At 35.1% G+C, this 25,563-nt stretch overlaps 1 protein-coding gene across 1 annotated transcript; it reads left to right on the top strand.

The window, feature by feature from the left end:
* The first annotated feature begins 1,506 nt into the window (after positions 1 to 1,506).
* Positions 1,507 to 24,636, top strand: LOC135224395 (G surface protein, allelic form 156-like). Its single transcript, XM_064263359.1, has 56 exons — positions 1,507 to 1,625; positions 6,524 to 6,581; positions 6,703 to 6,872; positions 6,983 to 7,092; positions 7,277 to 7,394; positions 7,538 to 7,674; positions 7,773 to 7,913; positions 8,933 to 9,076; positions 9,377 to 10,618; positions 10,780 to 10,917; positions 11,006 to 11,140; positions 11,657 to 11,791; positions 11,878 to 12,012; positions 12,111 to 12,245; positions 12,350 to 12,484; positions 12,795 to 12,929; positions 13,072 to 13,206; positions 13,300 to 13,434; positions 13,586 to 13,720; positions 13,808 to 13,942; positions 14,385 to 14,519; positions 14,626 to 14,760; positions 15,118 to 15,252; positions 15,346 to 15,480; positions 15,638 to 15,772; positions 15,881 to 16,015; positions 16,147 to 16,293; positions 16,380 to 16,514; positions 16,742 to 16,876; positions 16,992 to 17,126; positions 17,376 to 17,510; positions 17,600 to 17,746; positions 18,075 to 18,209; positions 18,291 to 18,425; positions 18,795 to 18,929; positions 19,023 to 19,157; positions 19,452 to 19,586; positions 19,668 to 19,802; positions 19,902 to 20,036; positions 20,145 to 20,279; positions 20,459 to 20,593; positions 20,676 to 20,810; positions 20,897 to 21,031; positions 21,114 to 21,248; positions 21,323 to 21,457; positions 21,583 to 21,717; positions 22,035 to 22,178; positions 22,252 to 22,392; positions 22,548 to 22,682; positions 22,880 to 23,017; positions 23,115 to 23,249; positions 23,457 to 23,600; positions 23,691 to 23,828; positions 23,909 to 24,031; positions 24,143 to 24,286; positions 24,405 to 24,636. Exons 2-56 carry the CDS (start codon positions 6,534 to 6,536, stop codon positions 24,578 to 24,580), a joined length of 8,550 nt encoding a protein of 2,849 aa, XP_064119429.1. The 5' UTR covers positions 1,507 to 1,625; positions 6,524 to 6,533; the 3' UTR covers positions 24,581 to 24,636.
* Positions 24,637 to 25,563: the final 927 nt, after the last annotated feature.

Raw genomic sequence — 25,563 nt, 5'->3', positions numbered from 1 at the left:
GAAGACGAGTGGCTAAAGAGTGCATGGGAAGAAGGACTAATAAAAGTAGACGAAGACCCAGAAATATACAGACAGAAGAATGACAAACAGAACAGAGGACTGGCGCAACAAACCAATGCACGGACAATACACGAGACAGACTAAAGAACTAGCCAGCGATGACACAAGGCAATGGCTACAGAGGGGAGAGCCCAAGAAGGAAACTGAGGGAGTGATAGCGGCACAAGATCAGGCCCTAAGAACCAGATATGTTCAAAGAACGATAGATGGAAATAACATCTCTCCCATATGTAGGAAGAGCAATACGAAAAATGAAGCCATAAGCCACGTAGCAAACGAATGCCCGGCACTTGCTCAGAACCAGTACAAAAAGAGGCATGATTCAGTGGCAAAAGTCCTCCACTGGAGCCTGTGCAAGAAACATTAGGTACCTTGCAATAATAAGTGGTACGAGCACCAATCTGAGGGAGTGATAAAAAATGATCAGGCAAAGATCCTCTGGGACTATGGTATCAGAACAGATATAGTGATACGTGCAAATAGACCAGACGTGACGTTGATTGACAAAGTCAAGAAGAAAGTATCACTCATTGATGTCGCAATACCATGGGACACCAGAGTTGAAGAGAAAGAGAGGGAAAAAATGGATAAGTATCAAGATCTGAAAATAGAAATAAAAAGGATATGGGATATGCCAGTGGAAATTGTACCCATAATCATAGGATCACTAGGCACGATCCCAAGATCCCTGAAAAGCAATCTAGAAAAACTAGAGGCTGAAGTAGCTCCAGGACTCATGCAGAAGAGTGTGATCCTAGAAACGGCGCACATAGTAAGAAAAGTGATGGACTCCTAAGGAGGCAGGATGCAACCCGGAACCCCACACTATAAATACCACCCAGTGGAATTGGAGGACTGTGATAGAGCAATAATAATAATAATAATAATAATAATAATAATAATAATAATAATAATAATAATAATAATAATAATAATAATAATAATAGGTGAAACAACGAATATTATCTTTCTTAGTGTCCTTTTGGTTTGCTCATGAATATATAATCTAATAATAATAATAATAATAATAATAATAATAATAATAATAATAATAATAATAATAATAATAATAATAGTAGTAGTAGTAGTAGTAGTAGTAGTAGTAGTAGTAGTAGTAGTAGTACGTCATTGAACATCATCACGATTATGATAGCCCAGCCTCGTACCAGTGAATAATGAACTGAAATCGTAAGAAATGTCAAAAATAATTATCTTTATAATTTCTTGCTACCCACGCCACTGCTTCCTCGCCCATTTTTTAGTCTGTAATGTAACTTATTCAAACGGTAGCGAAAACGAAAAAAAAGAAAAGAAATTCAAGCAGATAATTCGCACTCTTGCCGCCGTCAAGAAAACGGCGCTGCAGTGGTTTGGTTAAGGCCATTGCTTGTCTTCTGCGGTCCATGTCACCTTCGTTAGTTACTCGTATAACGATTGAATTAGAAAGTCTACTTCGAGGCCCAAGTGATCGGAGAGGTCAGTGTGGGGCTTCTGCTTCCCTTAAAAAAGTGCTCAGTTCTCTTATTCATAGTGACCTGTTTTAAGTCTACCAGGTGTTTTCAGTTGTGAGTATATTAAGTATTAAAGTTATTTTTGAGTTTTGAGTGGTATTAACTAGAACATGTGATAAGTATTGGTTTTGTGGTTAGGGACATTGGAAATTTATGTAAAATTAATCTTTACATTTCTTTATAAGTGATTCCAGGAGTTCATAATTTTGTGAGACTGTGGTTTGAGCTCTTGTCAAATTTAACTATATGTAATTAAGCGTATTTACTTAGTGAATAAGTCTAGTTAACTTATAAGGAGTGTTATTCACTTTAATGTTTTTGCTGCTCATTTAATATATTAATGGTATCTATGGTTATTAATATTAAACTTCACAGTAGTGTAACGTTATTATAATGTTCGTATTGAATGCAATGGTTTATTTATTCTAACCTGTAACTTTGTACTGATTAAATTTGTTCCAAATGTTCATATCTTATGAACAACCTTCCTCTTTACGTTTAGTAGTCTTTAGTAAAGAATCTTTACACTTTAATTCCTAAGAACTTATAAATAAGGTTAGTTTACGACTAGATTAAAACTATACTTCCTTTATATAGCATATATAATTAGTAAGATCTCTAGGTATCCTGTTAACATATAAAGTGTACAGACTGCATTAACTTGCAAACAATAGGGGCTTTGGTGTATAACACTTAGCTTTAAGAGTAGTAATTTTACTGTAGGTAAACATTGTTAAAGCAGTTATTATAATTAAATTAGTCCTCTTAAGAAATTCTAGTTTTTATTAAAATATTAGCTACCGTTGACACATAGTTGTGTACATAACTTTTGAACATTTTGGGTTAAAGCTTTTTTCTACATTAGCAAATGCATTGTACATTTTGGGTTAAAGCTTTTAACTTCTACATTAGCTAGTGCATTGTACAATCTTACAAATGTAAAGTTAAAGGCTTTAGACTTTAATAGTTAATCTGTAGTTGCGCTTTGGTATAATTTTGATTATCTCTAAATACCTTGTTTTAATAATATCTTAAATTTATTTATAATTTTATTGTTAAATAACTATTTCATATACTATGACTTTAATGTCTTATGTAATCTGTATCATATCTTATAAAATCTTTAAATGTATATTAAACAAGCGAAATATGACTTTTTATGATTTAGTTAGTTCCGGTTTTGTGCAGTCAAAAACTAAACCATGGTGAAGGTTTATTAGATTATCTAGAATTAATTTCTTAAACTTTGGTAAAAATTACTTTTTAGGAAGGATTTACTTTACTAAATTGGTTACACGTGGCAATTTTGATAGTTTTTATATTAACACAAAGCTTTGTTTAAACTCTTGGCAACCTTAAAGTTTAGCAGTGTAAGCGTCAAATATGTCTTAAAATGGCATCTCTAAAGTTATAAATATTTCAAAGGTAATATGATGAGTGAATCTCATAAAGGATAGTCTTTTTAGGAAGCATTGGTATTCATGATCTTGTTTAAATTAATTTGAGGGTTAATGTCTCAAATACAGTAACTTGGATATCAAAGTTTTAAATGTTTATAGGAATTTGCATTATTTCTTATAGGCCTTGGGTACTATTTATCTGGCCTTGAGTCTTAATAGTTAATATTTTTTCCATATACTAGGATTTCGGGAAAATATTTAATAGTGGGAGAAAAGTGAATAATTTTTATGCCTTTTATCTAATTTTATGGCACTAAAAATTTATTTGGATAGTTAATTCTTGAATTCATATTTTCTATAAACGGGAGTAGTGATTACCTTTTACTTACTGTAGACTACTGTGCTTATGCTTTACACAGTGAGCTTATGCTTTACAGCTGTTCAGGTTTTGTATGAGACTATAAATATTTAGGCTAGTTTTTACTAGGCCCTAGTTTTCACTAAAACTAGTGGGACGCTCTGCTTTATAAATTTTGAGAATTTCTATTGGAGACTAAGTTTTTAGTTCTTAATGGAGAATAGTTGAATTAGTTAGTTTTATTGAGGGTAGTGGAAAGCTCTACTTCCTTATATATGGAAGGCTGGTCATAAGCTTTTTTGTATAGTTTCAATATTTACTCCTGAATTCCTTGTTGGGAAGGAGGAACATGGGAGACTAGATGGTAAGGTTTTTGCCTTTCTATCTATGGATAAGTGATTAGCTATATGCTTTATATTCTTTGTATAAAGGTTTATGCTAGTTTGGTATGGGAGGCTTTTGGTATGGGAAACCTAATAGTTTATGTAAGTGTTTCTATGGGAGGCTAACTGTAAGATTGGTTAAATTTCTTTTTTTATTGGACTAAAATTATTTCCTAGTAAGTCTAGTGGTAAGATTTACTTTATACTTTTGAAATTACTAGAGTATTTAGTTGTAAGATATATTTTTGCTTTTTTTTCTATGGGAGAACTGGTGCTGAACTTAAGGTAAATTCTTTAAAGGGGGCAACTTCTGAGTGACATTGTTTCAAGTTAGCATTTTTAAAGTTAGTATTGTAATTTTTTAAATGATACTTGTATATCATTGCTGAAATATTCATAATGGTGGTGATAGTATGTTATAGATACCAGAAGAGAATTATAGATATCTTGTGTCTTAAAACTTAATTTAAATTTTCGTGCAGGGTTAGGTTGGATAATCTGGATTGAGTTTGTTCTTTGTATAAAATTTTGACTTTTGTATCAGAAGTGACTAGTTACTCTTAAAATAGCAAGTAGGTTGGTTAATCTGGAGTAAATTTTTTCTAATGGATAAGTTTTGTATCATAAGTGACTACTTGCTCTTAAAATAGCAAGTAGGTTGGTTAATCTGGAGTAAGTTTTTTCTAATGGATAAGTTTTACTAAATCATAAAATGGATAAGTTTGACTATTGTATCATAAGTGATTAGCTTTACTCTACAATTACTAAGTATGTACCTTATTGTGAACCAGTGATAGTATTTAGTAAGTTTAAAGGGTATAATTTGCTAGCTCTTCTATTAAGTGCTAGTGTTTAAAGTTAATGCCAGCTTTAGGTTTAAGCTGCAGTAAGAACCTGTAACCTATTTGTAGGATGAGTAATCCTACACGTTTAGTTTTAGTATTTTTGTGCATTGGATAGTTATTACTCTTTAACTTTTTATGGAAATTATTTGTAGGTAGGGTTTTAAGTTAGAGCTACCCCAATATTTTAGTTATCTATGAATAGTTTAAGCCTAAAATGCTTGTCAATAAGGTGTTTTTGTAAACCTCATGAGGTGTACTCTGTAAGATTTAGAGGCTTTTTGCATTTTCCCTGAAACTCCTTGTATTGCCATTGCTCTTTAATTATTTATCTTCTACCTTTTTCCTCACAAACTAACTGTGAAAAAAGTTTACTTAATGTAACAAACTAACTGAAAAAAGTCCACTTAATGTAAGTTAAATTTTGGTGGTGGATGACTTCATAGGTCCCAGTGCTTTGTCTTTTTCAATGTTCAGTATATGAACTCAAACTTTTTTTCCCCAACTAAGTTAGGCTTTCAACTTAACTAGTTAAGAGTATTACTTGTTTTAGGCCCAAGTGCTTAGGTTTTATATTAGTATTAATATTAATTAAATTTTTAATTTTAGACTCTAAACTAAAGTAGTTTTAGTCTACAAATATTTAAATTTAATTTAATAATTTAGTGTAATTTATTCCGATTTTAGTCTGGCTTTAATCTGAGATTTTACACTTTATATTGATTTAGTGGATTATTTTATACTGGTTAGATGAATTAGTTAGCTGGAACTTTCATTAAGATTTGCCTTAAGTTCCCTGTTAGTCCTAAGCTCATCCCATAGCTGTATAAGCTGGTGCATGAGCTAACCTTTAAAATCTGGTAAAATTTACTGTTGTCTTTCAAAGTAGTAAAGATATAACTTTGTATTTTTTAGATATTTGAGTTTTAGCTTATAACAATCCCACTACTTTAGAAAGTTCTTAGTATTAGTTTTGTTGACCTGTTTAGATGTTTTGTTAGTAATTGAATTTTGTGATAGGATAATTTTGCATAATTGGCTTAAAGATGTTTAGCTTGTCTCTAATCATAAAATAGTCTAACTATTGAACAATTGTTTTAAGAGAACTAGTTTCAAAACGTGGCTAAAGTATCTTGCTGGAGTTGAAGGGGGCAAATGTTTGTATTTTCTATAATTCTGGTTCCTTCGATTTTAGGTAAAATTTTGGGTTTTCATATTTTTTCATTCTAGTTTACCATTTTTGGTATAAATGTTAACTCTTTAATCTTTTCTTTTAACTATTAGACAAGAATACTTTAAACCTTAATTTCTAAAGGTAGGAAGGTAGAAAGTCTAGGTAAAGTTAAGCTCCATATAAATTTAGTATTTATATTGGAACTTCAGAATTATAATAAGCATTTTGGATTAATTGTTTTGATTTGCTAAATTGCCAAATTGAATTTCTGAATGTTTAGTGAACTTGGTAGTTTTTAAAGTATTTTGCTTCAATGAGTTGCATAAATTGCTCAAGCACTGTTTTCCATTAATTTGTCATCTGTTAAATTTCCCCTTTTTAAGGTCTGACAGTCTATAGTAAAAGCTAATAAAACTTATGTGATAACTTAATTATAATTTAGTCTCGGTAGGTTCTGTAACATTAAATTTTTTATTTTTAGTTCATGTAGATAGTCATGGTAGACTTAAAATTAATTTACAAAGGTGTTACTAAAATCCTTTTGAAAGTTAATCATAGCTCCTCTCACTCTAGCATCAAACTACTCGGATTATTCAAAACTTATTGGCTTTAAATCTAGTAAAGTTGCAAATTATGCAAAGGGTATAAAGCAATGTTAGTAAGTAGTATTCTCTTAAAAGGCTGATTTTATGAAATTTGTAACTTTTGCATATGCTAATTAACAAATGTAACATCTCCAGATACATTATTTAATGAATTAAGAAGATTCGTATAAACCATTGTTCAACATTTCAGGATCTCCGCGATGGGTACATCATTGTCATCCATCCTCATAGGATGGAATTTGATAATGGTAAGTAAAGGGTTTGTAAATGCGTAGTTTATTACTAATCTGATATTATAATATAATGATTTTACCATAGTTAATTTATTTTAACTGAACTTTAAAGATTTTAAATTTACTTTACTTGCAGTGCATTCAAGCTCTCAACTATAATCACACTACCTACAGTACCTCTATCAGTTTTAACTTCTCTACTACATATGGTGGCCCGACCCAGTTACCATACGATCCTTACGGCAACTATTACACTACTAGTTCTAGTACTACAACGCAATCTCCATTATGTGGACTGAATGACTAGTAAGAATTTGTAGAATTTGTAGTAGTAAAAGTGCCTAGGATGAATATAATTAGATTGATATTACCGTACTGTCCTCAAAGGATTGGTTATGAAAGTTTATTTTCTTTAGTTTGTGCCGAGACCTGATCAAAGGGCAGTGTATAGACAACAGCTTGAGCCAGTTGTGTGACCACTCGTTGACTTGGGCTTGTCCTAACCCTTCTTGTACCTGCTGTATTAGTAAGTAATTAGTTTGTTATTTTTCCTTGTGATATTCTGATTGTTCTATACATAGTATTTACGGTTTTTAAGTCTCTTAATCCTTATTCTACTTGTATGGATATTGTATACGGATTTTAAGTCTTAATATTTGTTCTGCTTGTTATATGGCAAATATTCTTTTATTTGTTCTGTTCTATTATAGATTGTTCCAAAGATATTGGCACCTCAACTTGTTCTGCAGTGAGAGGTAGTTGTAAGAAAGCTTGCGATAGTGAAGAGTACAGAGACTACACAAATTCGTGTCCTAACAGACTCTGCCAGTGAGTATTTATCATTTAGTTTGTGTTCGGCTTGAATTACTTTGTCTATCACTGATTATTTTTGACTTAAATTTTAACGGGTGTTGTAGGAAGTGTGAACTAGACTCTGAATGCCAGCGAGTTAACGGCTTAAATTTTAACAGGTGTTGTAGGAAGTGTGAACTAGACTCTGAATGCCAGAGAGTTAACGGATACTGCACGACAAAGTCTGTTCTATGCAAAACTGGTTATTTGCCCACTGATGGATGTGGTAGTGTTAATTGCAAGTGCTGTAAACCTGGTGAGTTTACTTTAACTACTTATTGAATGTTAGTTCCTTATATATTACTACCTGAAACGCTTAAAGCCCACATGCTTTTTGAAATATTTTCTTTACAGCTGAACTTTATACGTGTAAACCTGCAAACGGCTGTACTGCACCTGGGGATTATTGTGACACTGCTGCATGTCCTCTTGGGTATAGAGAAAACCCATACACGTGTACTTCATCAAATCAAAACTGTCACTGCTGTGAGAGAGGTGAGGTTGACTATTATCTTTGTGAATTTTGATTGACGTTGGGTAAGTTTACTCTTGAATCATAAGTTTAACTTCAGATACTGGAATGGTTAATTGTTAATTTTAAAACTCTTTTATAAAGTTCTGAAGTGCTGCATACTTGTAAGTTACTGAATGTTTTTTTTGGAAGAGATTAACTACTGATTATTTAAAAAAAAAAAAATTTTTGAGCTCCTGCCAGACTAGTATTTAGTTGCCTTAAAGTCCTAACTTCACACTTTCACTTATATTATTTATTTTAGTTTTTAATGTTTAGTTTTTAATATTTTCACATAATCTGGCGCGGTTATTTTAATATTTGTAAATTTTGACTTTGCTGTTAGAAGTTTGATTGGCAGTCTTTAAAATCAATTTGGCTTTACGATTTCAATCTTTAACGTTTGTCTTGTTTTTTTTTTTTTTGAAGTTTAGACTGTCTATACCTAATTTTTTACAAACTAGTTTTGAGCAGATATGAGTTAACTATACAGGTTTGTTTTAGTTTATTATTTTTAAGCATCCTTTACTTTGTAACTGTTTCTTCGTAATGTGGTTTTGTACTTTATCTGAAGATACTAGATATAAATATTAAATCTTATCGTGAAGACTCATAACCATGCTTAATAATTATATTACCCATCCTAAAAAAAATTTTCTACTTTGAACATTGTTATAGCCTTCTATTTCTCGTGACTACTGATTTAAATAATTTTCTTTGCTAGTTTACTTTTAAAATTTTGCAATAGGCGTAAGTTTTGTATACCTGTAACTTGTATGTTGAGGTTGTATATGAAACTGTTTAAATAACTCTTCATTTTAAGTTTAAAGTTTTAGATTCGTGCTTTGAATGCTTGTTTCAAAATTTAATTTGAAAGTTAAAGAATTGTTAGTTGTGGTAACTAGTATATCCTGCCAGCAAAACTTAGTATAAATTGACTAAGATTTTAGTACATAATCATAATTCAGAACTAAAACTTCATTATTGAATGCTCTTCTGACAGTTCAAGTCCTTGATCAGTGTAAGCCATTCAATGGTTGTTCATTGCCTGGTGACTACTGCAGTACACAGCCATGCCCCGCTGGTTATAAAACTATTCCAGGTGCTTGTAGGTCTGCTAATCAGCTCTGCTACTGTTGTGAGAAAGGTTGGTTTAAATAAGTTTAAATAAGTTTATTTTGTTACTTTGGTTTCTTATGGAAGCTTTTTCTAATTTTGTACTTTCTATAAACAGTGACAGTCGATGAAATAAGTTTAAATAAGTTTTTGTAAATAAGTTAGTTGTTACCTGTTGTTTCTTATGGAAGCTTTTTCTTTCTTAATTTTGTTAACGTTTCTATAAACAGTGACAGTCGATGAAATAAGTTTAAATAAGTTTAAATAAGTTTATTTTGTTACTTTGGTTTCTTATGGAAGCTTTTTCTAATTTTGTACTTTCTATAAACAGTGACAGTCGATGAACCTTGTGTGCAGCTCTTAGACTGCACAGCTGAAGGAGACTACTGCAGCAAGAATGACTGCCCTACAGGTTATAACACCTTAACCTCAGGTTGCAGGTCAAATGACCCGAAGTGTCGCTGTTGTAAGAAGGCAGTGTCTGTGAAACCATGCAGAGCATTGACTGGCTGCCAAGGTACAGAGGACTTCTGTTCAACCACGACTTGTCCCTCTGGCTTCACAACTGAGCAAGGAACTTGTTTGAGCCTTACTGGAGAACGCTGCAATTGCTGTAAGAAAATAACTTCAACATGTATACAACTTTCAATGTGCACAGAACCTGGTGATTTCTGTAGTAATGGTCCCTGTCCTGCTGGATATTCAAGGAATTCTGGAGGCTGTTACTCTAGTGATGGGAGCTGTTATTGTTGTAAAAAAGATAAAGGTACATGTACTCCTCTTGAAGAATGCCAGTCTAGTAGAGATTACTGCAGTTCTACAGACTGCCCTGCTGGGTATGTCACTATAATAAATGCATGTAATACGACACTTGGTGGCTGCAGATGCTGCAAATATGCTGCTGAAGGATGCATACCATCTGGTAATTGTTTGGATAGAGGAGATTATTGCAGCTTACAAGCCTGTCCCTCTGGCTATGGAACTACTAAAGATTGCAACTCTAATAACCCTAACTGCAGGTGTTGCAAGCTACAAACTACTTGTCAGCCTCTTTCGAGTTGTCAATCGCTTGGTGATTACTGCAGTCTCTCAGAATGTCCACCAGGTTATGATACAATTAACTCTGCTTGTAAATCTTATGATCCAAACTGCAGATGCTGCAAGAAGAAACTTTCTCCTCTCTGCACTCCACTGGATCAGTGCAAGAGCCCTGGTGACTACTGTTCAGTCAATAGTTGTGAAGCTGGCTTTACAGAAATTTCTAATGCTTGTACTTCATCAGACCCCAGATGCCATTGTTGTAAAAAGAATCTCTGCCAGCCCTTGAGTACTTGTAGTGACCCTGGAGACTTCTGTAGCAGGACTCAGTGTCCCGATACCCATGTACAGAAGGTTGATGGCTGTCAGTCCTTTGACTCTAGCTGCTGGTGTTGTAAGGTAGTTACGTGTAACCCTCTGCAGAATTGCCAGAGTAGTGGAGACTACTGTTCATTATCTAGTTGTCCAGCTGGGTACACCACTCTTTATGGGGCATGTTCCTCGCCAGACTCTCGCTGCAGATGTTGCAAGAAAGGTGAGGTTACGAGTGCCATGTTAGTGTACTGATTTAGCAGTTTGTTTTAAGTTTAGGAATATGAATTACTAGAAAAGTTTTATATTTTTACTTTGTATTCCTATTAGTTTATGTATAATTTCTTGGTATTCCTATTATACTTGACTAAAGTTATTTTATAGCAGAAACTGGATGTGTTGCTCTAGATTCCTGTAAAGCAAATGGTGACTTCTGCGCTAAAGTGTCTTGCCCAACTGGTTATACCACAAACTTTGGCGGGTGTCAATCCTCTGATCCTAATTGTCGCTGCTGCAAGAAAGGTAGATTTAGAATTTCCTTGGTAAACTGCAATTTCGTATAAGTTACTTTAATCTTTTAAGTGTTCATAATGCCCGAATCCTTTGTTAGTTCCAGATTGTGTGGCTCTGGATGCTTGTAAAGGAGCTGGAGACTTCTGTAGCTTAACTGGTTGCCCAATAGGTTATACTTCAGACTTGACTGGTTGCCGCTCAACAGATTCGAATTGTCGATGTTGCAAAAAAGGTAATTTTATTCAACATTTGGTGACTGTGTTGGATTAGTATTCTCTGGATTGTTGTAGCGGCTGGGGATTTTTATTGACTTGCCAACTTCGGCGTTGACTGCTAGATGAGAAATTTTTATTAATTTAAGATTTATTATTTTAGTTTACGTTAAGTTTGTATTGCTTTACACCTCTAATGAAATTGAGACTGATTCAGCAAGCAGAAATTCCCTGCTGGTTAGTAACATAAGTTGTCACTGCTAGATGAGGAAAATTTTTATTAATAATATTAGTTTGTATTACTTTACACCTAATGAATTGGGGACTGCTGCAGCAAGCGGGGACTGCTGCAGCAAGCAGAAATTCCCTGCTGGCTAGTAACTGAAGTTGTCAATCTAGAGATACTATCTGCATCTCTTGTAAAGCGAAGTAATTTGCAGTTGTTCAGTCTCCAGATTAGTCTACTGGGGTTAATATTATGAATAGTCTTTATTTTAAGCTTTTCTCTCATTGAAATTTTCGTTATTTCACCATAGTGCCAGATTGTGTTGCATTAGACTCTTGCAAATCCAGTGGAGACTTCTGCAGTAAACAATCTTGCCCTGCTGGTTACACAACTGATTTGGGTGGATGTCAGTCGTCTGACCCTAACTGTCGCTGTTGCAAGAAAGGTTAGAATAAATTTAGTTTTGCAATTAATACTTTAAAAATAATGTTGTGGACTTTGAATTTTCTAAATTTTCTGTATTTTTCACAGTATCGGACTGTCTAGCTTTAGATTCCTGTAAGGCTACTGGTGACTTCTGCAGTCTTGTTGTGTGCCCAGCTGGTTACTCTACAAACTATACGGGATGTGTATCTGCAGATAGTAGGTGTCGTTGCTGTAAGAAAGGTGAGTTTTTTTTTTCTTGTGCTTTGATTTTTTAAAGCTGCCTAAATCTTTGTGCTTTTAAAAGCTCCCTAAATTTGTTCAAATTGTGTAACTTTTAGTCCCAGACTGTGTTGCCTTGGATTCCTGCAAAGCAAGTGGAGACTACTGCAGTAAGCAGACTTGCCCTGATGGTTACACCACTAATATCGGTGGATGCTTGTCAACTGACCCTAGCTGTCGCTGCTGCAAGAAAAGTAATTAAGTGTTTATATTTGCATTAATTTTTATTTGCTTAAATATCTGTAATATAACCTTATTACTTTCGTTCGAGTCTAGTGAACTGTAAATTTTTTCTCAGTACCAGATTGTGTAGCTTTGGAGTCTTGTAAATCTGCTAGTGGCTTCTGCAGCACATCGGCTTGCCCATCTGGTTACATTGCAGACTACCTTGGATGTCATTCTTCAGATCCATATTGTCGTTGCTGTAAGAAAGGTGTGTTATAAGTACTTATTCTTTTCAATGTTGCTCAATTTTAATTTTTTAATGACTTTGGCGTACACCATACTGGCTTACTTTTTTTGATTGATTTGGTTAAGCCAGGACCCAATTTATATTAAGATTTAAACTTTCTTTTAAACCATTTTTGGCTACACTACCAACTTTGATGGATGTCTGACCTCTGATCCTAACTGTCGATGCTGCATGAAAATTAGGCATTAAGTAAAGGTTTTTTAGTGTCTATAAAAGATATAGTATATTCAAATTCTTAAAATTACTAGTTTAATCTTCTGGCTTTCAACAGTTCAAGATTGTGTGGCTTTGGATTCTTGTAAGAATTCTGGCGACTTCTGCAGTCTCTCGTCTTGCCCATCTGGCTATACAACAGATTCTGCTGGATGCCAGTCTTCAGATAGTAACTGCCGTTGTTGTAAGAAGGGTAGGTATCTTAAATTTGTAAAATTTAATTGCTCTTGCATTAATTCTGCTGGATTGTCTTAAAATTTTAGCATTCCTGGTAAGTTTTATTTGTATAGAATTTTATTAGTTTTCTTTAACCATTACTGTATGGAATTTGACAGAACAACAGTGCCTTGCCTTGGATTCGTGTAAGTCAAGTGGAGATTACTGCAGCAAACAGCAGTGCCCTGCTAGTTACACAACAAACTACAATGGATGTCAGTCAAGTGACCCTAACTGCCGTTGCTGCAAGAAAGGTAATTTTAATCTGCTAATTTAGATTTGCTGTAATTTTTAAATTTGTTTTTTTTTTAATTTGCTTTTATTTTTAAAATTTGCTTTTGTTTCAGTACCTGATTGTGTTGCTCTGGATTCCTGCAAAGCTTCTGGAGACTTCTGCAGTTTAACAGCTTGCCCATCTGGTTACACCACAGACAATGGAGGATGTTATTCTTCAGACCCAAATTGCCGTTGTTGTAAGAAAGGTGAGTAATATTTCTGTAGTCCTTAATGAATTAAAATTACTATTTCACCTACGCTTCAATGAAAAATATTTTAGTTTGGGACATTGACCTTAACTTTTCTGAAAGCTAAATTTTAATTTTAAGTTTCCTTTACAATGCTACTTCTCTTTAGAGCAATTTTGTACTGCTCTGGATTCTTGCAAGTCAAGTGGAGACTACTGTAGCAAGCAGCCATGCCCCTCTGGTTACACTACAAACTCTTTTGGATGTCAGTCCAGTGATCCCAACTGTCGCTGCTGCAAAAAAGGTAATTGTTAAGACTTTGTCGTTTTTTTATGGTATTCTTCAGTCTCTTATGTGGGGTCTATTTCTGATTTTCTTTTCTTTTAAACAGTGCCAGACTGTGTTGCTTTGGATTCCTGTAAGGCTTCTGGTGACTTCTGCAGTCTAACTGGTTGTCCATCAGGTTACACCACAGACAATGGTGGATGTTATTCTTCAGACCCTAATTGCAGATGTTGTAAGAAAGGTGAGAAACTTATCAAGATCGTCCCAATTGTTTAGGAAATTTTATACTTCGGGAATATAATTTCTTAGAGATTTACTTTGTTATTGTATGACTTCCCTTTTGTTATTAGCGCTCTAATGAAAATAGAATAACCAAAGATCACTCTTGGTAATTAAAAATTGTAATAAAAGTAGTTTTGATGCTGTGAACTCTTGCAAGGCAAGTTTTTACTGTGACACTATATTCCAGAAATTCCCACTTAAGTTTACTTTTTAAAACTAGTTATTTAATATTTATTTGAACTAGTTTAATTGAATGGGTTAATTGAATGGCTTAACTGTATGTAAAATTAAAAATTAATTACATGTTTCTATTGGTTAATTGTATATGTAAAAATATATTAATTTTACCTAGATTGAATGTTTATAGCATTTGTTAACTGTTAATTTCATAACTTTCTCAGACCAATTGTGTACTCCTCTGGATACTTGCAAGGCAAGTGGAGATTACTGTAGCAAGCAGCCATGCCCCCCTGGTTACACTGCCATCCTAAGTGGTTGTCAGTCCACTGATCCTAATTGTCGCTGCTGCAAGAAAGGTAGTGCTCCTATCTCTAGTAATTATTGATATTCTAATGCTCTTTATTGTAGAGCTTTAATTTCTAAAATGTTTTATTGATTTTTTATTGATTTTGTTTTGAACAGTGCCAGACTGTGTTGCTTTGGATTCCTGTAAGGCTTCTGGCGACTTCTGCAGTCTAACTGGCTGTCCATCAGGTTACACTACAGATAATGGTGGATGTTATTCTTCAGACCCTAATTGCAGATGTTGTAAGAAAGGTGAGAATCCTTGGACCATCCCGGTGGTTTAGGAAATTTTATATTTCAGGAATGTTATTTCTTAGACTTTGAGTTACGTGGTTATTGGTAGCCTTCCCCTTTTTATTAGAACTTTACTAAAAGGAATCTTTGGTCAATATATTTCCATTAAAAATTAAACTGATCGGTTTTGTTGCTCTATACTCTTGCAAATTACGTGAACCATTTTTTTCAGTTTTCCTGTAATACCCTGTTAGTTTAATTGATTAAGTTAGTCTTAAACTTAATTAGATGCAATTAAATTTTAAAATCTAATTAGTTAATTTTTTATTTCAAGTGTTAATAGCATGTGTTAGCAGTTAATTTCATTTTTACCAGAACAATTATGTACTGCTCTGGATACTTGCAAAGGAAGTGGAGACTACTGTAGCAAGCAGTCATGCCCCCCTGGTTACACAACCATCTTAACTGGTTGTCAGTCCACTGATCCTAATTGTCGTTGCTGCAAGAAAGGTAGGTTATTTATGTAGTACTTTTTCTCATGGGAATTTGTTGTAGAGCTTAAATTTCAAAGCTGTTTTATTAATTTTATTAAATTTTCATCAGTGCCAGACTGTGTTGCTTTGGATTCTTGTAAGGCTTCTGGTGACTTCTGCAGTCTTGCTGCTTGTCCATCTGGTTACACTACAAATAATGGTGGATGTTATTCTTCGGATCCTAATTGCCGTTGTTGTAAGAAAGGTGTGTATATAAGCTCTCCAGCCCTTGATGCATTAATTATAATTAAATTCATAGGGTCTGAACTTCAATAGTTTCTTTATATGGCATTGGCCTTAACAGTAGTTTCCTGTTATATAAATTTAAGGTATAGGGTCCTTTAATGTTAATTCCCTTGCAGAGCAATTGTGTACTGCTCTTGAGTCTTGCAAATCAAGTGGAGACTACTGTAGCAAGCAGCCATGCCCCACTGGTTACACAACCAGCTTAAGTGGTTGTCAGTCAACTGATCCTAATTGTCGCTGCTGCAAGAAAGGTATATATGATAGTATTTCTATAGTACTTATTGATGGTATTCTCACTTTGAAATTAAAGCTCCATAATAAGCTCCATAAATTAAAGTTTTGATATTCGTTTTGGTCAGTGCCAGACTGTGTTGCTTTGGATTCCTGCAAGGCTTCTGGTGACTTCTGCAGTCTAACCGCTTGTCCATATGGTTACAATACAGATAATGGTGGATGCTATTCTTCAGACCCTAATTGCCGTTGTTGTAAGAAAGGTGGGTGAGAGTTCTGTAGTCTTTTTCTTGAGGGCCTCAAAGTTCATAATTGTAACCTAAACTTTGGATATTTGGAGTTTCAATAACCTGTCTTGCTTGGTTGCAGTGTGAAATTTATCTTAAAAGTTAAGATCTTTTTACAGAACAATTGTGTGTTGCTCTAGACTCTTGTAAAGCAAGTGGAGACTACTGCAGTAAGCAGCAGTGCCCTACTGGCTACACTACCAGCTTTAGTGGGTGTCAGTCATCTGATCCTAACTGTCGCTGCTGCAAGAGAGGTAAGTGATTAATTAAGTTTCTGCCCTCCATTCAGTTTTGTATTTTACTTTTTGCTGGTATTGAGTTTAACACTGGCTTTCTATAGTACCAGACTGTGTTGCTTTGGATTCCTGTAAGGCTTCTGGAGACTTCTGCAGTCTAACAACTTGTCCATCTGGTTACACCACAGACAATGGAGGATGTTATTCTTCAGACCCTAATTGCCGTTGTTGTAAAAAAGGTAAGGTTTATGGAAATAAGTTTTTTTAGGAAATACGAATTTTGCAGAATTTTCTTAGCATTCTGGATTTCTTTATAATTTTAGTTAAAATAAGTTGAAAGTTAAGTATATAGGTAACATTAGTGCTATCAGTAAGTTTCAGTTATTAGCAAGTCAGTCTTTAACTTAAGAGTAGTGTCCTTAATAGGTTAATTTAGATATACTTCAAAATTATTGTCCCTTGACAGAGCAACAGTGTATTGCCTTAGATACCTGCAAAGCAAATGGAGACTACTGCAGTAAGCAACAATGCCCTGCTGGTTACACTACAAACCTAAATGGCTGTCAGTCTTCTGATCCTAACTGTCGTTGCTGCAAGAAAAGTAAGTTTTATGAAAGTCATAAGTTTATTTCAAATTTAAAAAATTTGAATATTCCTAATTAATTTTCAGTTTTAGACAATTTGTAAATTTTACTAATGAGTTTCGTCTTAAATAGTACCGGACTGCGTTGCTCTAGAATCCTGTAAGGCTTCGGGTGACTTCTGCAGTCTATCTACTTGCCCATCTGGTTACACTGCAGACTACGCCGGATGTCTGTCTACGGATCCTAACTGCCGCTGTTGTAAGAAAGGTAAGCTTTATTGTAAGTTTATTTCTCTGCCAGATATGTATAATAGTCTTAATGCAAGCTTTGCAGGTATTAGTCTTTTAAGCTGAAGTTTTCAGATTCGTTATTGTCAATTTTTAGTAAAGTTTAGGAAATCTGAACTTTTAAGATTTTGAGGGGAGGGGGGTTAACATTTTGATATTAGCTGTGTAGGGGATAGGAAATTTATTAGTTACAATATAAATTATTTTGTTTACCCTCTTCTGGTTACAGAGCAACCATGTATTGCATTAGACACTTGTAAAGCTAGTGGAGACTACTGCAGTAAACAACAGTGCCCTGCTGGTTACACTACAAACCTAAATGGATGTCAGTCTTCTGATCCTAATTGTCGCTGCTGCAAGAAAAGTAAAGTGTTGTTGTATTTTTAATGTTTATTATTTAAGATTTTATATGTTAGTGTTAACTTTATTTTTTAATTATTTGTAATTTATTAGTTTTCTTCATAGTACCAGAGTGTGTGGCTCTGGAATCCTGTAAGGCTTCAGGTGATTTCTGTAGTGTCTCTGCTTGCCCATCTGGTTACACTCCGGACTACACTGGATGTCTGTCTGCGGATCCTAACTGCCGCTGTTGTAAGAAAGGTAAGATTTATGGAAAGTTTTCTAAACTAGGTAAACTATATTTTAACAGATGCAGATGTTGCAAGTCTTAAACCTTTATCTCTGATCAGTAATTGAAAGTTGCAATATTTTAAGAGCATAGTCACTACATTTTATCAAAACTAGCACTGAAGGGGATAGGAACTGATTTGTAGCTAAATTTTATCAATTAGCACTGAAGGGGATAGGAACTGATGTGTAGCTAGCTGTATTAATAAATTAGCACTAAATGACATAGGAACTGATTTCTAGATGAAGTAAAGTTAAAATAAAATGCTAAGCACTTTAATTTTCACCTATACCGTGACAGAACAACCATGTACTGCACTAGATACCTGTAAAGCTAGTGGAGACTACTGCAGTAAACAACTGTGCCCTACTGGTTACACTACAAACCTAAATGGATGTCAGTCTAATGATCCCAATTGTCGTTGCTGCAAGAAAAGTAAGTTTCAAAGAACTAGTATTTGTATAACTATCGTTTTTGTGTGTAACTTTGTGTAACTATCTAATCTACCTTCATCAGTACCTGACTGTGTTGCTCTGGAACCCTGCAAGGCTTCAGGAGACTTCTGCAGTCTCTCTGCTTGCCCATCTGGTTATACTACAGACTACACAGGATGCAAGTCTTCAGATCCGAACTGCCGTTGTTGTAAGAAAGGTTAGTAAGTTTAATGTTTGATAGTGCTGTCTGATTGTCTAGAATTTAGTCTTAAGATTGGGTGTTAGTGTATAAAACATAATAGCCACAGAATGGCCACAAATAATTTTTAGTTTTGTGCCTATTATTGGAAACTGCAGGGTATAACCTTTAACTTTTAATAACTATCAGTTCTTGCTGTTGCTGTTTAGTGTAAGTTACTCTATATTTTACTTTTTCACTCTTGCTGTTGCTGTTTAGTGTAAGTTACTCTATATTTTACTTTTTCACTATTCCTAGATTCCTGGAAGTAAACTGAATGTGAAGTGTTAATTGTTCTAGCTTGGCTATTTATACTTCCGCTTTCTAACAGTTCTGCAAAATTTACAGATCTACCCTGCATTGCCTTGGATTCCTGCAAGGGAAGTGGAGACTTCTGTAGTAAGCAGCCATGCCCTACTGGTTACTCCACTAACTTGATTGGATGTCAGTCTACTGATCCTAATTGTCGCTGCTGCAAGAAAGGTTAGTTTAGCTTTGATTTTTCTGCTTCTGTAGTTGCCATTAGTGATTTTCTAAGTAAATTTTTTTTATGTACACTTAACTGTTTCCCAACAGTACCAGATTGCCTTGCTTTGGATTCCTGTAAAGCTGCTGGTGACTACTGCAGTCAAACAGTTTGCCCATCTGGTTACACTACTGACTACACTGGCTGTTACTCGACAGATCCTAACTGCCGTTGTTGTAAGAAAGGTAAGTTATTCGGATACGTAATACAAACCCTGTCCTTTAACAATAGGAAGTAGCTAGCGGCTACTTTTTGTTAAAGGACATCTGGTTTGTATAGTTAAGAAAAATACAATTTTCGACATTGTCATATTTTGCTAGGTGGGACTTAAATTATCAAAGTTTTAGGGGTTAATGAGTTGGTAAGCTTTACTAATCCTCCAGAGGCCTGTTAGACTTACGTGGCTGTATTCGGATAGTGTTAATCCACTAATCTAGTTATTAATTTAGTATAAACTTCATTTACTAATTTTTTTTCAGAACAACCTTGCATTGCCCTGGATTCCTGTAAAGCAAGTGGAGATTACTGCAGCAAGCAACAATGCCCTGCTGGTTACACTACAAACTTGAGTGCCTGCCAATCTGCTGATCCTAACTGTCGCTGCTGCAAGAAAAGTAGGTTATTAGTAGTAATAGTTGTGGGGCACTTATGTTCAGTCTAAACTGACTAGTTTTAATTTTGGATTTGTTTTACAGTTCCAGACTGTGTTGCTCTGGAAGCCTGTAAAGCCAGTGGTGACTTCTGTAGTAGGCAATCTTGCCCTACTGGTTATACAACAGACTTGACTGGGTGTAGCTCTACTGATCCAAACTGTCGTTGCTGTAAGAAGGGTGAGTTTGTACAGTATACTTTTGCTAATTTTATGAATGCCTAGGTAGTAGGTTTAGAGTATATTACTGAAGCTCTCACTGGTACTTATGAATTTTCAGTACCAGACTGTGTTGCTCTGGATTCTTGTAAAGCAACTGGAGACTACTGCAGTAGACAGCCTTGCCCAACTGGATATACAACAGACTTGAATGGATGTTTGTCATCTGATCTTGGTTGCCGTTGTTGTAAAAAAGGTATGTAGTAATGTGTTATTTGACTCTGTTGCTTCTTATAGGTTCTGTATGGTTAGTGGCTTGGCTACATAACTTAATTTTCAATATTAAGTTTGTAAATCTTTACAGTCCCGGACTGTGTTGCTCTAGATACTTGTAAGGCAAGTGGAGATTTCTGCAGTAGGCAAGCTTGCCCGACTGGCTATACAACAGACTTGGCTAGTTGCCTGTCATCAGATCCAAACTGCAGATGCTGTAAGAAAGGTAGGAAATTTTCCTTCTACTTATATTTTGCAACTTATTCCTTAAATTAGTCCTAATAAAAATTTAATATTTTCAGTGCCAGATTGTGTAGCTCTAGATGCGTGTAAAGCTATTGGAGATTTCTTATATTTTGCAACTTATTCCTTAAATTAGTCCTAATAAAAATTTAATATTTTCAGTGCCAGATTGTGTAGCTCTAGATGCGTGTAAAGCTATTGGAGATTTCTGCAGTAGACAGACTTGTCCAACTGGGTATACAACAGACTTGTCAGGTTGTCTTTCAACAGATCCCAACTGTCGCTGCTGCAAAAAGAGTAAGTATTTGTTTAATTGGTGTACCTCAGAGTTTTTGTAAATAACTATGGTACACATAATTATAAACTAACTCTCTTGCAGTACCAGATTGCCTTGCCCTGGATTCTTGTAAAGCAACTGGAGATTACTGTAGCAGGCAGACCTGCCCAGCAGGTTATACTACTGACTTCAGTGGTTGTCGCTCGTCAGATCCCAACTGTCGCTGCTGCAAGAAAGGTTGTAATTTACTGTAACTTTTACTTTATTTGCTTTTTTCTTTAACTATTTGCTCTTTGAACTATTTGACTATTAATCCTTTTTAGTTCCAGATTGTGTTCCTCTAGATAGCTGCAAAGCACTAGGTGACTACTGCAGTAGGCAACAATGTCCCGCTGGTTATACTACAGACTTGACTGGATGTCTATCGACTGATTCGGGCTGCCGTTGCTGCAAAAAAGGTTGGTAAAGTGACTGACTGGCGTTATGAAACTATTTTAATCGCTGGCTCCTAAGTAAGTTTCTAATTTTTATAAATTTTAGTCCCAGACTGTGTTGCACTAGATACTTGCAAAGGAATTGGAGATTTCTGTAGCAGGCAGTCTTGCCCTGTGGGATATTCTACAGACTTTGCTGGATGTAGCTCTACTGATCCAAACTGTCGTTGTTGCAGGAAAGGTAGGCTTTTACTCTATAAGTTTGTAATTTTTAGTTAGTTTTGCTAGAGTGATTTTAATTACTTACTTTTGCAGTACCAGATTGTGTTGCTCTTGATGGCTGTAAAGCCACTGGAGACTATTGCAGTAGGCAGTCCTGCCCTACTGGTTATACAGCGAACTTTACTGGATGTAGTTCTACGGATCCAAATTGTCGCTGTTGTAAGAAAGGTAGGTTCTGTGTTTTGTAATTGCCATACTTCATGGTTCTACGGTCTTATTGTCTTTAGTTTGATACTATATTGTTTTATATTTCGGTATTTTGCAGTATTAGATTTATTAATTTTACCTTACAGTGCCAGACTGTGTAGCTCTAGATACATGTAAAGCAAGTGGAGATTACTGCAGTAAGCAGGCTTGCCCTACTGATTACGGAACAGACTTCAGTGGATGTGTCTCGGCAGATCCTAACTGTCGTTGCTGTAAGAAAGGCAAGGCAATTTAGTTTTTTTTATAGGTAAACTTTGTGAAACTAGATGTCTAATGGCTTCTGCACAAGGCAATGAGTGTTTGTATACTAGTGATTTTTTAAAATTATTGCAAGACTAGTCTTACACTTTACCTTTCATGGTAGTAAATTAAAACACTGATTTTGAGGCTGAAGGACTATAGTATTGGAACTTTTGAAACTTCTTAGTGTAGTAAATGGCTATGAAATGCCTAAGCATTTAGCCTAAGCCTTTACTTTGCTTGGCTTTAAAGAATTAACTATTCAATTATATTTTACAATCTTTACCTACTTCTATAGGTCAAGCTGTGGGAACTTGTAAAGCCTCGCAGACTTGTTCAGCCCCAGGAGACTACTGTAGTACCACAGATTGCCTTCCTGACTATGATGTAATCCTAGGTGGTTGTGGATCTCTTGATCCCGCTTGCAGATGCTGCAAAAAGAGTAAGTAATTAGTGTTCTGTTTTGCTTGCGTAGTAAAGTCTTGGGTAAGTGTCTTATTTGTTAATTTTTTCAGGAGTTGCAGAACTTTGTTCACCAAGCCCAAGCTGCCTCTCCTCTGGAGACTATTGTAGTACATCAACTTGTCCAACTGGATTTAAGAATAACTTTGGTGGCTGTATCTCTACTAACTCGAACTGTCGTTGCTGTAAGAAGGGTAAGTATTGAGGGTCTAGTATACATTGTCAGATTTGACTAGTGACCTTGTCTCTGGTGTAAATGTCTTTAATTGGCTTATATATCCATCCATAAATCTTTTAAAGTTCTGAAGAAAATCTGTCAATCCTGCTGTCATTTCTGCTCTTCTTTCAGAGGTGTGTGTAAAGACTCAATTATGCAGTGGCAATGATGATTACTGTAGTGTTTCAGACTGCCCTCCTGGTTATAATGAGCTCTTTGGAGCATGCGAGTCTAGTGACCCAGACTGTAGATGCTGCAGGAAAATTGGTGATTAATTACTTTTTAACTAAAGTTTAAACTTTGCTTCACACTATCTGGTTTTTGCTTCCAAAAATAGTGAAAACTATTTTAAGAAGATTCTGGCTTTCGTGGGGCATGGTCGTGAAAAAATTTTAAATTAAACTAACTCCGTAGTCTCTGCCTATTGTTCATAGGCACTAAATCTCTCTAATACTATCTTTCAGACACTGCTGTCTGTAACCCCAGAAGTACATGCCAATCTCCAGGTGACTATTGTAGTAAGGCTTCATGCCCAGATGGCTACATAACTGATTTCACGGCTTGTGATTCTAGAGACTATAACTGCAGATGTTGCAAGAAAGGTAACTTCTTATAATTCCTTTTTTAAGTGTTAGTAAATTTTTTGAAACTATACTATTTAGTAAGCTTTCCTACTTAATATAAAACTTTTTTTTCCAGTGGCCCAGTGCACCCCATTGCGAGAGTGTCAAAATGTTGGTGACTACTGTTCAACAGACAGCTGCCCTTCAGGTTATACCGCAATTTCGGGTGCTTGCAGTTCAACAGACCCTAGGTGTAGATGTTGTAAGAAAGGTGAGATATGTTAATTTAACATCTTATTATTTTTATTTTTTCTACTTTCTCAGATTTTGAATCTTACTGAGATCTCTGTATGTTTCAGATTTTTCTACTTTCTCAGATTTTGAATCTTACGAAGATCTTTGTATGTTTCAGATATGGTAGTAGATTTCTGTTTTTAATATTTCTCTATTTTGAATGATCTATTTAAATTTACTCCAGATTCGGTGGTAGCTTTCTGCAGTCCAACTGATAAGTGCAAGAGTACAGGAGACTTTTGTAGCCTTACAGCTTGTCCAACTGGCTACAGTGAGCTGTTGAATGGCTGTAGTTCGAATACTCCGGGATGCAGATGCTGCAAGAAAGGTGAGCGGTTACAACTTTTCTTGGAAAGTTACATTTACTTTGCCATGATAACTATTATTGTGTGATTATTTACTTAAAAATATTTTACAGCCGGATTAGAGCCCTGTACAGCATTATTAGAATGCCAGAACCCTGGAGATTACTGCAGTACTGGAGAATGTAAATATGGGTATAAGAAGACTTCTGGGTGCTCTTCTCCCGATCAGACTTGCTACTGTTGCAAGAAAGGTGGGCATAATTTAATCAATGAAAATTAATTATAATTTATGTTTTAGGTTAACTTTCTGTTAATGTAATTGTTTCTTCAGCGGTCTGTAGCCCAACTTCGTCTTGTCAAAACCTTGGAGACTACTGTTCAACTGATGAGTGTCCTGCTGGTTATGTTAAGGCTGTTGGTGCATGCTCTTCAGGATGCCACTGTTGCAAGAAATGTGAGTAAAACTAAGTCTCTAATAAATTTTATTTAAGTCTTCAAACACTGTATTTGCTTTATTGAAGCAGTAATATTGCTATGGAATAAATTTAATCTTTACCCCCTTCAGTCACAATAGTGGACAACTGCTCCCCACTAGATAGCTGTAAAGGTTTTGGAGACTTCTGTAGCGTATCAAAGTGTCCTTATGGGTACTACACAATCTATAATGCATGTGACTCAACTAATTTGGACTGCCACTGTTGTAAAAATGGTGAGTTATTCACATTACTCTTGAATAAAATTAGGGTACTAGTGTAATATTTTTCAAATTCAATAGTTTGTAGCACAGTAGTTTTAATAATCCATTAATGTTTCTTTTCTCCCTTCAGCTTACACCTACAGATCAAGTGAAGGAGACTTGGTTGATGAACCAGGTGTTCCACAATCCGTGACCGTGACTAAAGTTGGGGATAGTGTACAACTGGAAACTGTTGAGAAAGATGAAGCTGTAACCCTTGAAGAAATTCCTTCCGAAGCAGAAACTACTCTACCCCCACTCGAATGAATCTTTTAAAATATTTTAAAAGTTTTAAAACTATTTAAATTAAATTATAAATGAGCTTACTTATTTCATTCTGCCCTGACTTTTAATAAATACTAATTTGGTATGAAGATTCACTTTAGTATTTGGAAGTTTATAAGTTTTTACACAAGGCAGTATCTGTCACTCATTTTGGGCATTTTCTCCAGATACACCTGGAGATGCTTCAGTTTGCTTTGTGAAGAACATTTCCACTTAATCTTAAGAGTAGATAGTAATACTCTATTCAGATATACATTTGAGAACTTTTTTCTACTAGTAAGGATATTAGGTATTGATAATTGAGCCATGGTAACCTTAATCTCTACTTTATGCTGGACAAAGAAATAAAGTGTCTTGACGCTAGGATACTTTCAAAGTACCAGCTGGTAACCAGTTAGACTGTAAAAGTATTCTGCAAGATTTGGAAACTAATGCATGTAGGAGATACCTGGTCACTATGCAGTACCTTGTGAAATCTTTAGGATAAAACTCTGGAACTAAAACCTTTAGGGGCAGCTAGAGGTGGGCAGTGAAAGCTTTTATTTCTTAGCTGTGAAAAATGCAAATTGATAAATTTATTTTATAAATTTAGATTTTTTCATGTGGCACTAACCTTGAGTCTTTACAACCATGAGAGACTTTTGCTTGGTGGGAGGAAAGTCATAGACCAGCTGAGAGTTGAGCCACCTGACCACCCCTTAGTCAGAGGAAATTTAGTATTATGCCAGAGTGCATATAGATGAGAGATCTTAATTCTGCTATCTGGTGTGACTTGCAAAAGGCAAATTCGTTGCTACCAGGTAACCAAATATATTTAATGATTAAGTGTACTCTAATGGCTTACCCCTCCACATTGATGCAATTTCTAATTGTGCCATGGGGAAGCTTTAGCTACTAATGTAGCTGTTTTAAAGTTCTTTATTTTAGTTTCTTGCCTTAAGGTGAGAAATTTAATTTACCTAAAC

Source organism: Macrobrachium nipponense, chromosome 12 (assembly GCF_015104395.2).
Source record: "Macrobrachium nipponense isolate FS-2020 chromosome 12, ASM1510439v2, whole genome shotgun sequence".
Lineage (NCBI taxonomy): Eukaryota > Metazoa > Arthropoda > Malacostraca > Decapoda > Palaemonidae > Macrobrachium > Macrobrachium nipponense.
The sequence above is the reverse complement of the archived record's forward strand: the minus strand, read 5'-3'. Positions and strand labels throughout refer to the sequence as shown.